Source organism: Antrostomus carolinensis, unplaced genomic scaffold (genome assembly GCF_000700745.2).
Source record: "Antrostomus carolinensis isolate BGI_N321 unplaced genomic scaffold, ASM70074v2 scaffold4482, whole genome shotgun sequence".
NCBI lineage: Eukaryota > Metazoa > Chordata > Aves > Caprimulgiformes > Caprimulgidae > Antrostomus > Antrostomus carolinensis.
The window spans coordinates 92,085-108,667 of NW_010297410.1; the positions used below are offsets into that span (position 1 = coordinate 92,085).

General features: G+C 38.2%; 1 protein-coding gene across 1 annotated transcript in view; it reads left to right on the forward strand.

Annotated features, from left to right (window-relative positions):
* LOC104520409 (transmembrane protein 132D) overlaps window positions 1–16,583 on the forward strand; it is a gene marked incomplete at its 3' end in the record, with an annotated part of 153,225 nt that overhangs the window by 91,442 nt on the left and 45,200 nt on the right. The window contains exon 3 of the mRNA XM_010162095.1: window positions 8,394–8,540. Coding sequence (XP_010160397.1) covers window positions 8,394–8,540 — 147 coding nt within the window. The remainder of the gene's footprint in view (window positions 1–8,393; window positions 8,541–16,583) is intronic.

Consider the following 16,583-nt stretch of genomic DNA (forward strand, 5'->3'; position numbering starts at 1 on the left):
TCTGTAAACAAACACCTTCCTTCACAACCTGGAATACATAAATATTTTGTTTTGTTTAGTAGTGTTGCTCATTATTGCCCAATTATCCATTCCTGCAGGAGAAAGTGCCATACAGCTGGAAGAGGTAAATGACAGTAAGTCATTGTTATGTTACAATGCTGCATTTGCTGAGTAGTTTGGGGTAAAAAGATCATGGATTACCTCCTCACCTTGACCTCTCATTATCAACCTTAAGACACCATCTCCTCTTAAACCTCACTGTGCTTGTTTCATAATTCCCATTGAGATCTGGCTGTGGGCAGGAGTACCAGCTTGTCCCTTAGCACCGGAATACCTCCTTAGAACATCGCTGACAGTAGCATTGTCAGTTGTAACAGTGGTGTCTTGTCTATCGTATTACTGAGATTTTGCCTGCTAGTAGTATACATTTCTGTAGTGCCACTTGAGGTTACAATGCTGCTGTTTTCCTCTTTCTCACTGCTTTGCCATTTATTTGACATTATGTACCATCCACAAGATGACATTAGCAGAAAGGTGCCCCAGCCAGATTGCTGGCTGACACAGACGTAAGTTTATGAAAAACCTGTTTTTGACTTTTCCTTCGTGATGGGAGTTCCAAGATGACTTCTGCTGGGGTCCCTGGGGAGGCACAGTGCTATTCTTATTACTCACATAACTCCTAAGGTTTGCTTCCTGAGGGTCTTTCTAAAACAAAAAGACCCAGTTCTGCAGGCCACCGACGGTTCTGGTTCCCACTGAGGATGGAGCCCTCTCATGGCTTTTTTAGTGAGCAGAGGTTAGACCTACAAACTCTATATTGGTTTCTGCTTTAAATTTATTTGTATGCATTCTTTCCTTTTAATTCTCCAGAGACTTGTGCATTTTACATCTTGCAAAACATGTTTTTAATAAGGATTTTCTTTTTGAAAGCCACAGGAATAAAATCAGATTCGTGCAGGTATACATGTATATGCAACTGTGTGCATGCACATAAACTGTAAGCACAATAGGCAATTTTATCAAGTCCAAGAGATACATATTACAAAGAGATCTATTTTATTTAACTCCAAGTATGCACAATTTGGCTTTTGAAGCATAAATAGGTTTTATGCCCTTTCACTAATTAAATTTTGTTATAAATCCACCTGGGCTGTGTTTTTGTAATATCTCCATTTGAACAAGGGTGGTTTAGTGTCTGGGTGGAATACTTTTTCCTCCTGAAATGTTAATTAGATGGAGAACATGTTATGCTTTGGAAAAGCTGCATTGCAAACCCATAGATAAACAGATTGATTTAATTTTAATCTGCTTTCATGGTGATGCATAATGATAACTGGTTTCTGTCTCACAGGGCTGAAAACCACAGACCTTAATAAGAGTTTGTGGGTATATTATACAGCTTTAAATAGCTTATGTTGTGCTAGACCGCTCTCCATAAATTATTCTAACTTCATCAGTATCTCAGGGACTCCTGATTCTCTTCTGCTGTGGATTTTCAATCAGTGAAACTATTAGTGTAATCTGAAGAAACTTCGAGGCATCTTCTCTGAAAACAACTGACAACACTGGTTTGTACATGAAGTATTCAATGGGGAAAACAAAGCAAAAGAAGCCTTACAGAAGCCAACTCTGTACATTAAATCCTGGCATCCAAATCCTACCTTTTATGAGCCATGCCAAAATTGATTATGAAATTAAAAGCCAGCCATTCAGATGGTTAGTATGAAGTGTCTTACTACATGACTTAATTTTTGTGGTACGTCATTCCTGTTGCACTGAGAAAGCTGCAATTTTGTTTAGTCAGTTCTGAAACAGTTTGTTTAAATGGGCCCTTCTCAAATACAATTCCTTCCATTGAAAGAGTTTCAACTACAAAGGCTTGTTCCTGATAGGGAAAACTTTTTTTTTTTAATGATCTTTATTTCTTCAGGGGTTCATGATACTAATCCAGAAAGCCTTCATATGCTTGGTTTTCATCCACTCACTGGAAATAAGCCTTTCGTCTAACAAAACCAGGCTGAGTTCTGCCTGTTTTCTCAGTGACAGACACATTTTTGAATGATGTTCAGAGATGAATCTCCTTCAGGCTCAAATTCTGTCCTATATTAGCTTCAGCATAAAAAGCAATGAAACTGCAGAGAGGCTAAAGAAGAGTATGGCCTTAAAGTGTATAAATTTAGCATCACCATAATGTTGTACATAAAATTAGAAGTGGAAATGCTGGGAACACAAATTCCAACCAGTCCTCCTTGCACTGTGAAGTGGTTAATTTGATCAGCTCTCTTTATAGAAGAAATGTGTCTGGGACAGTCTTTAGAAGTCACCAGGATGCAAATGTCAGACTGAAGTGTTCTGGTATCAAAATGGTCTCATTTATACAGTGTGCAGCATCAGAATGATCTCAGATCCTGCACAGGATGACCATATTTAGTGTACTCAGAGTGTTAGCTTTTCAGACAGTGATTGTTCTGCTCTTACTGATGAGCCAGCAAGAGGCAGCCACCTGGGAGTCGTTTGAATAGTTCCCCAGCTTAGTCATGCCAAAATTGCTGTCTAGATTTTAGATCCCATGGTAGCATCCAGTCCCATACTACCTGATTCTCAAGCTATGATATTTAACTCTGGTCTTCAGAAAGAGTCTGATGAAGTCTGTCAGCCCATGGTAAGAGTCTGGAGGATGGCTATTTTAGCTCTTCGCCTTCTTCAAAGCTAATATCAGTGGAGCCTCAGGAAATGCAAACTGGATGTTTCTGCCTCCAGCAGATGTAATTTGTTATTGGATCAAGAGCTGATGCCCTTGGAAAGAGCCTGTATGAAGAGCAACCTGTGGCAGAGCCATCAGCAAAGATGGGCCCTTGGCAATGACATATATTGTGTATTTACGGAGTAGGACCATGAATACTTGCAGGGTTTCTTGTAGGGAATATTTTGCTTCTTAGGGCAATGCATTAGGCTTTCCCCAGTGAGTGGAAATGGACCCGATTTCTTTGTCTTATGACATGAAGAGCTTTGGTCAGGTCCCTTTCCACTCCCATTTTGTTTGTCTTTGGTTTCAAATGGACTGGTGGGGGAAAAGCCTCTCCCACACCTATGACTGTTGTCACTGTCCGAAGGTGGGGAACATCAGTAAAGTAAAGAGTGCCGTCCTGTACAGCTACACGCCACTTTGATCTCTCTCTGTTGCTGGGTTAAGATTAGACTCTGGGTGGGAAAGAGCACTAAAGATAAACAGAAATAGAAACCCCCTTGAGTTATTTCTGAAGTGCTTTGGGGAGATATGGTGACAAGACAAATCCAGAGCCCACTGCAATGTCTGTTAGGTGCCTAGAAGCTCTCACAAATGTACCCCTCTTCACACAGTTTAACTGCTCCCTTCTAGTCGCCGCTGGTAACAAGATGTTAACCAGTGGTAGCACCTCTGTTAACAGCCTCCCTTTTCTTTTTATTCCTTTGATGTTGAAAGTAGCTCACTTCTCAGAAGGAGCATGAAAGGTTCCCACAGTTCTTTGCCCTGAGCACTCACAGTAATCGAAAACTAGATTCAATGTCATGGGTCTAAAACATCTTTATTTAGAGCTGTTTAGGGGTTAGATTCCCTGTTTATTTGCACTTTGTTCTGGAACGGAGGGATGTGTGATATTTGTATGCTGCATGGGGGACGTTGTCAGGAGTAAAACGTGGGGAGAGGAGTCCTGCCTGTGGCAGGATAGCTGTGGCTTCTGCATGCTCCTTCTCTTTGATCTCCTGCACCTCTTGAGGGTGAATTTGTGTTCGAAAAAATTTCCCTTCCCTGTGGCGCTTCAAACCAGACACTTTGTTGACATTGTACCATGGCACTTAGCAGCACACGTGCTGTAATGCTGTTATTTTTCACCAGCCAGCTGTTCCACTTTATACAACACTTAAGTAACAATTTCACAGCCATTACCAGCCTGCAGTAATGACATGGGCTGAAAGCTAAGCACTAACTGGTTGTAAACTGCAAAAACTGGGAGATGCTAGAACAGACACTTTGATAAATGAGAAAGGACACTGCCAGCATTTTAATTGGTCGAGTTGAAGCATCTTTTATCACTAAAGTAAACATAATGTTTAGTGGGTCATGAGATAGATCTGGGAATCACTATGCACTTAAGAAATGTATTTCAGGTGTGATGTATTGATTCTGGGTGTTCCTGCTATGTTTTTTTCTTTCTCCCTTCCCATGATTTGTACCCTGTCAGCATTGATGGGTTTTCAAGGATTGAGGACACCCAAGGGATTTGTTTGCTGTGATTGATTTGGTGCAAGGGGTGAGCTACTTATGAGTCTCAGTAACTGATGTGCTGCACTGTGAGCAGTGATCCAGAGGTAAATAACACCTTGTCGAAACACCTAGGAAAGAGTTTAGTTGGATAGGCTCCTTGTTTGGAAAATAAAACAACAAACCAACCAAAAACCAAACCCAACCAACAAAAAAATCTCCAACCAACCCAAACCCAACCATAATTTAAAAGTTTAATAAGTCTTTTCTTTCCTCCTCTTTTCCAAAGTAGAATCTGACTGAAAGTGAAAAGTGATGGGCACAAAATACTCAAACAACTTGACTTTCTGCTGTCCAGCCACAGTGTTTTAAGCAAACATACAATCTATTCTACTTAGACTATTAACTGTGAGCAAATATATGGATAAGCTTTGCCAGGCGCCTTTTTGTGTATTGCAGTTGAGAAATCTTGGGAGGCTGAACTGTGGCTGACCCAAGAAGCTGTCTCATGAGCACTCTCCAGAGCAGCTGAAGGGTTGGAGACCCAGCTTGCCCTGTGACAGCCAGGCAATTCAGTAAAGCAGATTTGCAAGAAAGTAATTGAGCCCTGACAGCAGTCATAGTGTTTTCACCTCAGGTATCTTCAGTTTTATCTGTTGACAAATAACATACCTTCACTGATTATTAACCCTCTTTCATCCAGGTCATTCTTTGGTAATTGCAAAGTGCTACTGCTGTTGTAAATTGGTTGAGTAAAATCTTCTAATTCCCTGACAGCGGCAAACACAGCACTGAGACATGCTAGAGGAAAAAACATTTCCTGGAATTGTGGAATTGACACTTTTGTGCTAATTGTAGAAGTATGTTAACTGATTCTTCAGTTCCTAATCTCTAATTCTGTAGAAAATAACAATCTTGTTGTCTTATTGTTTTCAGTAAAATTAGGGGTTTGGGTCTTTTAATAGCTGACTAAATTAGACATTGTAAAAAACTCTTCTAAGAAATCCTGATCCATAGACTGCAATTACCCCAAGGAGTGTACACAAGGATCTGCATTTGTTTTGAAACATTAGAGATCCGTGCAGGAAGGCAGTTGGTCATTGGATAAAGTAAATGTAAAGGATAAACTCAGCACGTCTTACTGGTTTTGTGGCCGTTTTTCTCATTTCCTTCACCACTCTGCCATTTAAAAGAATCTAGACAGAAAATAAGAGGATGATATCTGTTATGTGTCTGTACACTTATTCTAATTGGGTTTTAAATGCTTTTAAAAATATAGGAGAAATTTCCTCAGTTTTCAGTGTTCATTTAGCTGTACTGAGACCCTGCACAGGTTTCTCAATTGCAGTAAAGCTATTGCCTGTGTGCCAGCAGAGCAAGGTAGAATATGCCATGCTTGACACTCCTTTTTTCTTGATTTCCTACCAGTTTTATTAACAAGACATATAAACATGTAGTTGTTGTATAGTAAACATAGTCTGTTGTGTGTTTTTAAGTAGTGATAGAACAAGGAGTGATGGCTTTAAGCTGAAAGGAGGCAGGTTTAGATTAGATATTAGGAAGAAATTCTTTCCTGTGAGGGTGGTGAGACACTGGCCCAGGTTGCCCAGAGAAGCTGTGGCTGCTCCTCCCTGGAAGTGTTCAAGGCCAGGTTGGATGAAGCTTTGAGCAACCTGGTCTAGTGGAAGGTGCCCCTGCCACAGCAGGGGGGTTGGCACTGGATGATCTTGAAGGTCCCTTCCAATGCAAACCATCTATGATTCTATGATAGTAATTGCTCTTAACCTCCAGTCATGGGAAAGTGATTGCTTTTACGTAAGCAGAAACATATCTGTTTGGGTTTCTGGGACACGTACGCTTCCTGTTGAAATGTTGTCCAGGAGAATTCAAGGGCTTAATATCTTTGTCCAGGACTTCCAGATGTCTCACGGCAGGATCAGTGTTCCTGCATGTCCCAGCGAGGCTCTCTGACAGGTAGAAGTCTTAGACATACTCATTGGCATGTGCAGACTGTGGGGTCAGCAGTCGGTTACTGATCAAGTGTTCTGTGAACTACACCAATGGTTTGTTACACCCACACAGCAACCCTGAGGGGCCAAGCTTCCAGAACAAGCTCCAGGCAGATATGGCTTTGGGAAATGAAACCAGCCACTCGCTTGCACCCTTGCAAGCAGCCTCTGGCTGTGAGTGATTCCGTTACTGACCTGCACTAGAGCTGAGCACAGTGAGTTGGCTCCATTGAGACAGTTGCATTTTCAAATACATCAGCTCAACTAGGTGGCCCAGTCCCACACCAGCATCTCCTCATCAGCCACGATCAACTACTGGAGAGATAGCAACTGTGTTAGAGAGCTAGAAGTGTGGGTATGAGTTTCTTGTTCATAGCCAGCTTAACTTGGAAAGATCTGAGCCACCTTCATTTCCCTGTGAAGTGGGAGTCATTTTTCTATCAGTGGTGTTAGTTGACCAGCAGTTTTCCTTTATTGAGGTGGAACAGAAAAGCAGGAGCAGATGCTGGTCACCAGGGTAGCTAAAGACATATGCTGAAAAACGTTTCATCCAGATTGTCTGGCCTTTTTCTGTCTCCCTCTCTTATCTCTAAGATGCCAGGAATTCAGTTTAATTTCCATTCTTCTTTGACCATTGATCTTTTGTCCTGAGGGACGTTTGTGGTCTAGGAGCAGCAACTGCACCTGCTTAAAAAACATTTTGTGAAATTAGCATAGAAGAACTTGAACACAAATTGGCAACCTTCATGTTATTAATTCTTCCAGGTGTGCTAAGGAAATTACAGCCACTGCTCTTGAGTTAGTGGTAGAAGAAATTAGATATAACCCTTTTTGTCCAAGACAATTGAAGGAATCCTTTGGCTTTTTATTCTGAAAACATCTGTGTAGATGTCCTTCAAAGATTTCACAAGTAATTTCATGCAGAGGCAGAGCTGATAGTGCTTGTTTTACTGATATTAGCATCTCTGCATGGCAGCAGCTGTTTATACAAAACATCACATACCTTTTTGGTTTTTTGCCCAGAATTGAGAACTTACCATAACACTGAATGGATTTTGTGTATGAGATTTTAAGCAAATACAATTAAACTGTCATTTCCTGACAGCTCATGTATGAGGCTGTTTACAAAAAAGTCCATGGTGGTCAAACACGTTCAAAAACCAAAAGTTAACACCACCAGAAACTCCTAATTCAATAAATTGGCCAACATTATGTAGCTGTGGGCTAATTCAGTAGTGCCTTAAGATACATATTTAGATATTTAGTTAAAGAAAGGGAGAATTAGGGATTACAACACCTGCTAAGAGGAAGTAAAACATAAATTTTAAAAGATACAGAAATTGTTCGTCTTCACCAGTTATTCAAAACCAGTAATATTGTGCTAACACATGAGAAGCAGAAAGTACTTGTCAGTAGGAGCCAGTCCAGTTGTTATGACTGTAACAGTTTGTCATACAGCTTTTCCTGTGGTTTAACCTCATACATAGAAACAGACTTGCCAAGAAACCACTAACTTTTGGAAAAATTATAATATTTGTAAGTATTTATAGGATCCAAGCTGATAGAACAGTGAAACCCAACAGTATTAAAAGAAAACTAATCAATGTTGTGGACTCAGATGATAAAAATTGGAGCAAAGGTATGAAATGTCATCTTTGAGTAATCTGGAGAGGAGGGAGGGAAAAAAAGGTAGATTTTGCTTGTAATATGAGATCTACCAACTATTCTCAACTCCTCATCCAGATATTGTCCCAGCAACAACCCGACTTCTTTTGGGGACAAAAATGATACTTTCCTCTCCCGTACAATAACATCCTGTCAAAAGAGAACCTTAACACACTTAGTGGTTCCTGGAGTGTGGATAATGGAAGAGCAGGAGTGAGGAGCGTGCTCCAGAACATATCTGCTCTGCAATTTAGCTATGACTAAAGCTGTAATTACCATTAGTTCAATAAGATTTCTATCCTGATACAATTTCTTCAAAATATGGAATTCTTAATTAGTTCACTCATTTCTTTTCCTTGTAATGCTATCAAACTTTAATGAGCGGTAGCATTTTCTGTGGGACAGTAATGAGAAAGTAATGAAGAAGTAAGTAACAGATAAAGCTAATTGGTGAAATATCCTCTTGTTCCTCCTAGGGCAAAGGTGAAGAAAGGTGTGAACGTTTTCAGTGTAAGAGCCAGCAGCCCATACTTATGGGACATCAGAGAGAGCATGGATTATACTGGGAAATATGCACCAGCTGTTATTGTTTGCCAGAGGAAATCTACTGCCTCCGAAAACAGGTAGGTCATTCCAGCAGTCTATCTTTTCATAACTGATGGTGGTTTTTCCTTTTCAAAGCATTTTGCCATCATTTTAATAAGCTGTATTATAGTTCATGATGAAAATGCTTTTGGAAAAGCTGTGGCTGTCTTTATTTGGTAGTGTATTGCTAATTCTACCACATGCATTTTGAACAAAATGTTATTTAATCTTAATACTCAAAGGAGTTAAAACTAGCAGGAAATATGGTTTTAACATAGTAATTAGAAGAGCATGTTTCAGATCTTAGAATTTGGTTGTGACTAGTTTAATTTCTTCAAATTATTTGCTGCCAGGCATTCTAGCAGGGGGTTATTATAGGGCTGTTTGTGGTGAGGGTGGGTTTTTTGGTGTTTTTTTGGGTGTTGGGGTTTTTTGTTTGTTTGTTTTCCTAGAGGAAACTAACCATACTCCTACTACCAAACCCACACTTCTGTTGGTGAGATTTTTATATGAATTTTTAATCTGCACAAGGGAATAGATTTTCTATTTTCCATTCCCATTGTGCAATAACTTAGGTAGGACACTGACCTGTCTTAAACAGCCTTCACCTGACAGGTGGATGTTCCTTTTCTAATCACAAGTGATTGCTTTAGTGAATATGAATGGAATTTGCTGCTTCTTTTTCATTGTTTCTGGAACTCTATGTCAAGTGCATATTTACAAGGCTCTGACTGCCTGTGTATGTATTGCTTTTGGCATTGCTGTTAGAAAACTTGCTGTTTAACGTGGAAATTCTGTGCTGTGATCTACTTCTGAAATTTTACAAAATCTTAAAGGCTTTGAGGATTTATTATGGGGTTTAGAATTTTTAGATGAATACCCTCTGAGCCTAATAACTAGGAAGTTTCATGTCTTGCAATCTGGATATATGAAAAAAGGAGGAAGGGAAGAATTTCCCTTCATAATCATGACCTAAATCACTTTGTCCTTATTGTAACTCAGATTCTGCACAATTTCTTTGCTATAGTATCCTGAATTTTCTCATCTGAACCATACATTGTCTCTTACCTAACTGAATTTTATTGGTCAAAGAAGCAATGTGTATAATATGCCAAGGTCAGAGCTTCCTACTGTCTAGCACAACCTGTTAGTTAGATCCTTTAAAATCCCAGTTCAAAGCTATTTGAAGACAGTGTGAATATTTTCATTGACTGAAATGGGCATTGGATCAGAATCAAAGATTATTTCAAAGGTGAGTTTTCCATCACACTTTATCTTGTCGGGTCCATACAGTGCATTTCCCTGATTTCTGTTCGTCATCAGGAAAATATAATGCAACAGCATATGTGAACTGAGGCTTGGAAACTTCTTTCCCTTCACTATTCATCATTCAATGGCAAGCCTTCAAAATGACCCCTTGTACACAAAAAAATAAATTAATGTCACTTTTCATGCAGTGGTTGTAGATTCTGTGTACTTTCACGTGCTGAGTATAAGTATTACTTCATGTTTATGAAAAGAAATATGAGCTCATATACATATTAGATTTTACTGGAAAGAAAATCAGGTGAAGACAGGGTATATGCGCAACAACTTCTGGTTTGACTTATTCCATCTGAGTTCTAAATTGAGATTTTGTGGTTTTCTCACTTTTGAGAAATTCTTCCTCATTGTTTGTAAACAAATGTAAAATATTTGCAATGTATTATTCAGTATGTTGTTTTCCTCATTAAATTTAATCATATCTGTTTTGCTATTCAGCTTAAGAAGATCAAGCATTATATGCAGAGAGTGTGCTCAGCATTTCTTAGGAAACAATCCCTTATCTAGACATGTTTGGTGTCACTAAATATACACAATGGATAACAGCTAAATATTGATGTCTCTTACCAAATTGTTTGCCTCTGTAGTTCATTTAGAAATTTGACAAACTCTATTTGTGTATTGTTTAATTACTCTTGAAAATCAGAGATCTGATTGCCTGAATGCAGAGGTGGTAATGTTAATTAACTAAAGATTCAATACTTCTGCGTTTCTGATAGTTTTACATGGATCAGAAGATAGTGTTAATAAAGCTAACTTACTGTGACAGGTGTAATTTCACAGATTGAGGAGGCACTTGTGCAAGTGACAGAATTAACCAAGATGCCTGAGCATTTCTTTATCCAAGTTTGAAATATATCAGTCATTTTATTTGGAGAGGTTTTGGCACTGAAAGCTTATCGTAACAGGATTAACATATAAATATTATCACAGCCAGCAGGGTGTTTTAGAATGAATATTAACAGCAAATATTATGAGTCTGTATGAGAATAACTAATTAAGCCCATCTGTCAAATATGATTCGAAGTTCTCGGTGCCTTGCTTATTATGGGCTTGTGACAGTGTTCCAGATTAATGGTAAAGCAATTATGAAGTTCTCCCCAATTCTTCTGATTTCATTCTCGGGCAATAATAATTTTGTAACACTAACTCCTGACCCATGAGTTTATTAGATGGTTTACTACTTGTAGTAACTGTACAGCACTTCTGTTCTCTGAGAAGCATCTATCTTCCATCCCTCTATTGTCCTGTAGACAACTGAAAAAACAAACAGAAAATGGTGTGATGGGAATTAACCTGTGGTCAGAAATGTCACTTGGGAAACACTTAAATACTGATTGAATCAGGGAGCTACATCCTAATATGTAACGTCCTTTGCTTATTTCCTTTGGAAGCTGATAGATCTTTCCTTTTCTTAATTCCTCAGTTAATGAGGTAAATAGAATAGAAAGATGAGATTGAAGGAGTATTGAATTTTGGAAATGTTTTCTTGGGTTAGTACTGTTCCTCATTTTACCTGGAATTGAGCATCTCTGCTGTGCTAGTGGTGATTGAGAAGAATCCAGTGTAAGATCTGGATTCCTATCTGGTCTTCTCCTGTGTTTCCAGTTGGACTGGAAGCATGTCAGGTGGGATGGATTTGGAAAATTATTGAGTTGGCTAAAGATAAAGATTTATTTGATTTTCCTTGTCTGCAAAATGGGATTGATAGCACTTTCCTGTATCCATAGCTTCTGTGGAGACTTAAAGCAAGAAGTTCTGATATGATACTAATGAGTGACATGATCCTATTAAAATATTTTTTTCCTGTTTAGATTTTAGGGTACAAACATTTGTTATTCCATTGGAAGATACATTATTCTCTGTGCTTATGGCAGGAACAAAGCCTTTGATCCAAGCAAGTGCAAAATAATTATAGACAAAGCTTGGCCATCTCTGAGTCAAACCTTTAGTGTCTGGGTATGACCATTTACTGCCTTATCTCCAAATGTATTTGAACTGTATCATGGGTGAGCTTTGCTCAGCAATTTCCTTTTCCCATGCTTATTGTTGGAAATGTTACAAAGGCAGCATTTCCTTTGATTCTCTCCTGCTTGCACTTTTGGGATAAAGCTCTATAGCATTGAAGGACTTAACAGTTTACACTGCTTGAAACCAGATGCTGGTCCTGCTATTAGTAGAGAAACTTATTTTTATTTTGAACTGTGAATGAGTCTGTGATAATATTGACAGGGTAAGAGACAAAGACAGTATTTTCTGGCCTATATCTCTCGTTTGTTCCTACGTGTCTCATTTTTTCATTATAATGTATTTCAATGCTTACTTTTCTAAACACTTTTACAATACAAGAAATTAACTCGATATTAGATAATAATAGGGGACAGGAAAATGTATGGCAGCATTGCCTTTGATTTTCCTACACAATCCTTTCTTTTTATTACATTTATACAGTTATTCTTAGCGCCCTATATTTCTCGTTTTCAAATGTAGTTATTTAACATTTAGTTTTCATGTTGTAACAGAAGTGAGCTACTGCCTCATTCTCTTACTTGTTGCATCTGCCAATTCATTGGTAGACTCTGAAGAGCGCTGTAATCCAAAAATGCTTCTGAAGCCACAAAAGCAACAAATTTGACAAAAGTAACAACCTAATAGCCACAATAATTAATTATGTCTGTTGCTGATGTTCATCAAAATGCTTCATAAAAATAGTTTCTTGTTTTAGATCACTATTAATTTTTTTCCTTGCTATCCATGTGCTCACGTGACTTTATCAACTAAAGGTATATTATTGTTGAAATAAAATTTTCTACTCAATGGAATTACAGAAAATAATGAAGCAAAAATAACTTCCAGTGTATTTTGTCCTATCACTTCAGGTGTGAATCACATGAGCTTCAGTTTGTCATGGTGAAACGAAAGCAAGCAAGAAAAAGATTGTAGAAATCGTGCATGCTTTCAGATGGGCTATATTAAAAAATATATTTTTGAATTAAAAAAGGATATTAAAAAAGCTGGACAGACAGAATGGGTGAAGGGTTGGGTTAGGCTGTATGTTTGGGTACTTTTATGGCAACCCAGGGGATTATTTGATTTTTTTTTTCTTCAAAAGATAAAGTGATATGTGAATTCTGAGCAAAAAAAGATATATTATTGGAGGAGAGGAAGAGGGAAGGAAGAGAGAAGGGGGATATCTTTTATGTGGTTCCAAAATTACTTTCTGAGAATGATGATTCAGCTCTAAAAAAACTGGCTATTCACTCAACATCATTGATTCTGATATAGGATGTTAGGATATATATTAGTGGGCAGATAGAATATGTTAATTTGACTCGGAAATAGCAGAGTTTAACTCTATTTGTACTTCTTAGGCATATGGGTAATGATCAACTGTAAATGTATTTATCCTGGTTAGCTTTAGGGTTTCATACTGTGTACTGTTTGGGTTTTTCTTTTACTTTCCTGTGTGACTTGAAACCTCTAGGCTTTTAAGAGTTTATATGTTGTGATGATGTGAAAGTACTAAACATCTCAGAAGCCATGTTTACATTGCACTGTTTGAAAGCAATTAGTCACAAATTTCTCATTTCAAAATTTAAATGTGCCCTCTGAGAGAAAACCCTTTGAGATGCTGAGACAGAATGAATTTGTATGAATCAAGCCTCAGTACTTCATTCTTTTACATGCTGACCCACTTTTTTCATTTTTTAAAAAGAAAACTATTTTATTTATCAAGAAATGCAGAATCTCTCTTGAAATCATCCTACTCAATGCTAATATACTAGAAAAAAGGTTTATGGTTATCATCTTGAAGAAAATAAATTAAAAAAAAAAAAGATTAAATATTAACCAACAACGACTAGATAAGGGCATTTATTATTAGCCAACTTTTTCACCTTTTTGTTTGAAAGAGACTCATTCACTTAAAAACAAAAATATTGCAGGAAAGAACTTGAAAGGCACGTAGATAGTCTTCAGGCATCTTAGAGATGGACTGTGTTCCTGTATCTCTGACATTACATGAAGGAGATTCCACAGAGCAATTCAGCTGTCATTACAAAGAAGATTTCCTTTAATCTCCGCTGTATTTTAGGGTTCTCCTCAGAGAGGAAGGCTATTCCTGTGTTCTTTTGTTTGTGAGCATAATGTTATTGGAAATGGAAAAAGTGGCAATTAGCATTGAATTGCTGGTGCTGTCTTTTGAAGCAGTTAAAAAAAATGTCCCTCATTCAAGGATTATTCTTTTGAAATACTAATGTACAGTTATATGGCATTTGCCATCTCCTAACGGCTTGCACTTGGTGATATTCAGAGCTACAGCGTTGCTACATGCCTATCATCTTAAGGAAAGGGGTAAGGTTGAAGTACCTCTAAAGTGTAACTTGACATGACTTAACAGTTCCCAACAGGACTGCATAGTCAAGAAAGTAAAGGAGATTTATCAGTAGTGCCTGTACCTTTTTATACCACCCTGGTATCCCTCCATCACCTGTAGGATTTTTTGTGCTAAATGGGGAAAAAAGTTGGACATAACCTCTTTAGAAGGGTGCATGATCAGAGCTAGTATAAGGTTTTTTTATTCTACTTTGTGGTCAAGCATAAAGAATAAAAGTACAGCAAAAAGTTTTAGGTCAGAGGCAGGATTTACTGCAGTAACTGATTGTTGCTTTATATGGTTTTAGCAATGCAGGGTGACAATATCCTTCAAGACAATGCTTCAAGTTTCCAGAATACATGGATATGTAGACTGTTTTCTCCTGATCTTTACTGCTCCTGCCCTAGCTAAAAGTAACTGAAAGAGTAATTGAGCTGTAGTTACTTAGCCACTTTGATGTGGTACGTATTGCACCCTTAGCTTCTAGATGTTCCAATTGGGTCAAAAGGGATTGGGGAGAGAGGGCCACCATTTTCAGTGGCAACCCAGAGTCTGCAGATTTTCTAGGACTTGAATTCTTGAAGTAGAGAGTTGGGATCACTGTCACAGTTATGCCAGCTCACTACATGCCCCAGGGAGAGCTGTGGTTATCAACTGTCAGCTCTCATTGCACGTGTAGGAATAATGATACAAACTATGAGACTGATCAAAGACGTCATGTTAATTTGAGAGGGGTTTGCACTAGGTCAAATTTGTTTTAGAATCTGTGGTCATTTTCAAGCACATTATTCCATTTGATTCTGCTTTTGTGACAGTCTATCCCAGGTGGAAAATAAGTCCAGTGAATAATTACAGTTTGTAGTAACAGCAGACTGCCCTCCTAAAGACCTGACTGGCCAGTGCCCGTTCACTGACTGCCCACCATCTTCAGTACAGATGCCTTATCCTACTCTTCTGTCTGCTTCTGGCTGTCCACCTCTGTATATCCAGAAGCCCTAGGAAGAAATTCTGTATCCTCTGTAATGTCACAGCAGAAGACAACCTGAGGAAGTGTTTTTTAATTTGAGTTGGACCAGTTTCATGTTTCACATGTGCTAGCATCAGGATAACCTCTCCCAACTCATTTCAGCTGTGACCCCAGGGTAGACCTTTGAAGAGAAGGAATTTTGACTGCAGGAAGCATGCTTGTAAGGAGGGATGAATTTAATTTCCTGTTCTAGCTCATCTGAAAGCAGGAGGGTTTTATCCCCTTTGTATTTTGAATTAACTTTATTGATTTTTATTTTATATACAGAAGTAATAATGTAAAGCAAGGATACAAAAAGTATTGAATATATGAAATTCCCTAATGATACCAAAATTGAATGTATAACAAATACGCAGTATTCCCTTGTTGATGAGCTTAACTAGGAATTTGAGAAAATCTTCATCAACAGTTATTGTGATAGCTCAAAAAGCAGAGGTTCATTGAATGAACCTGAGGAGTCCTGGGAAAAATTCTGGTAATTCCGGTGCTCATGTAACTAGAGACTGTATTATAATGCTTACATGGGAGAAGGCAGAGTTACATTTTTGGCATTTCAATAAATTCTCAAGAAATAAATTTGTTTATTCTCTGCTGGTAAATGGGCTTGTTTTCTTTGGTATATAACACCCTCTATAAAATGAGGTTCTGTAGCACCAATGATCAGCATGACTTTGCTAAAATACCAGGAGTTGTCTAGAGGGAGTCTTCTGAAGATACGGTAATTGCTCAGATTAAATGATCTGCCTCTGTAAAATCTACAAATAATAAATAATGGTAGGTGCTTAATCCCCTTTCATTGAGAATTCTTGGCATCCAGAACTGGGTGTAAAATAATTGCAGGGAAACAACCTAAGCCCAAGTAATTTGTAAACAGAAGTCAGGGACAGGGAGGGCAGATCACTCACAAGTACACTGGTTTCTGGTTCTCTCTTTTCTCTTTCTCCCTGAGTGATATGCAGGTATTTTATGGGTATTTCTGCCACCTCCCTTGTAGAGGAGATGCCCTTCTTCCTGTGTGGTGTTGAAGTAGCTAAAGGACATTTCCAACAGTCTGGCTAACCTTATGCATATTTAACGTCTTTATTTTTACCCTGGTGTTATCCAGTATGATGAATATCATTTTAAACTTCAGGAGGAATGATTTCCCTTAAGAACCGTAAGGATTCATCATCATCATCATGCTTGCTCTGTGTTTGTGGTGCTTAGCACTGTAGTCCTTAAACCTTTAGTAGCCCCAAGGCTCAAAATAGCAATTCCAGTGGGACAAAAACAGTTTGCTCTCTGTTGCAAAAGAGACAGCAAATGAATAATCTCTTGTCTATTAAAAATCTAATATTAAATGCAAAAGTGTGTCTT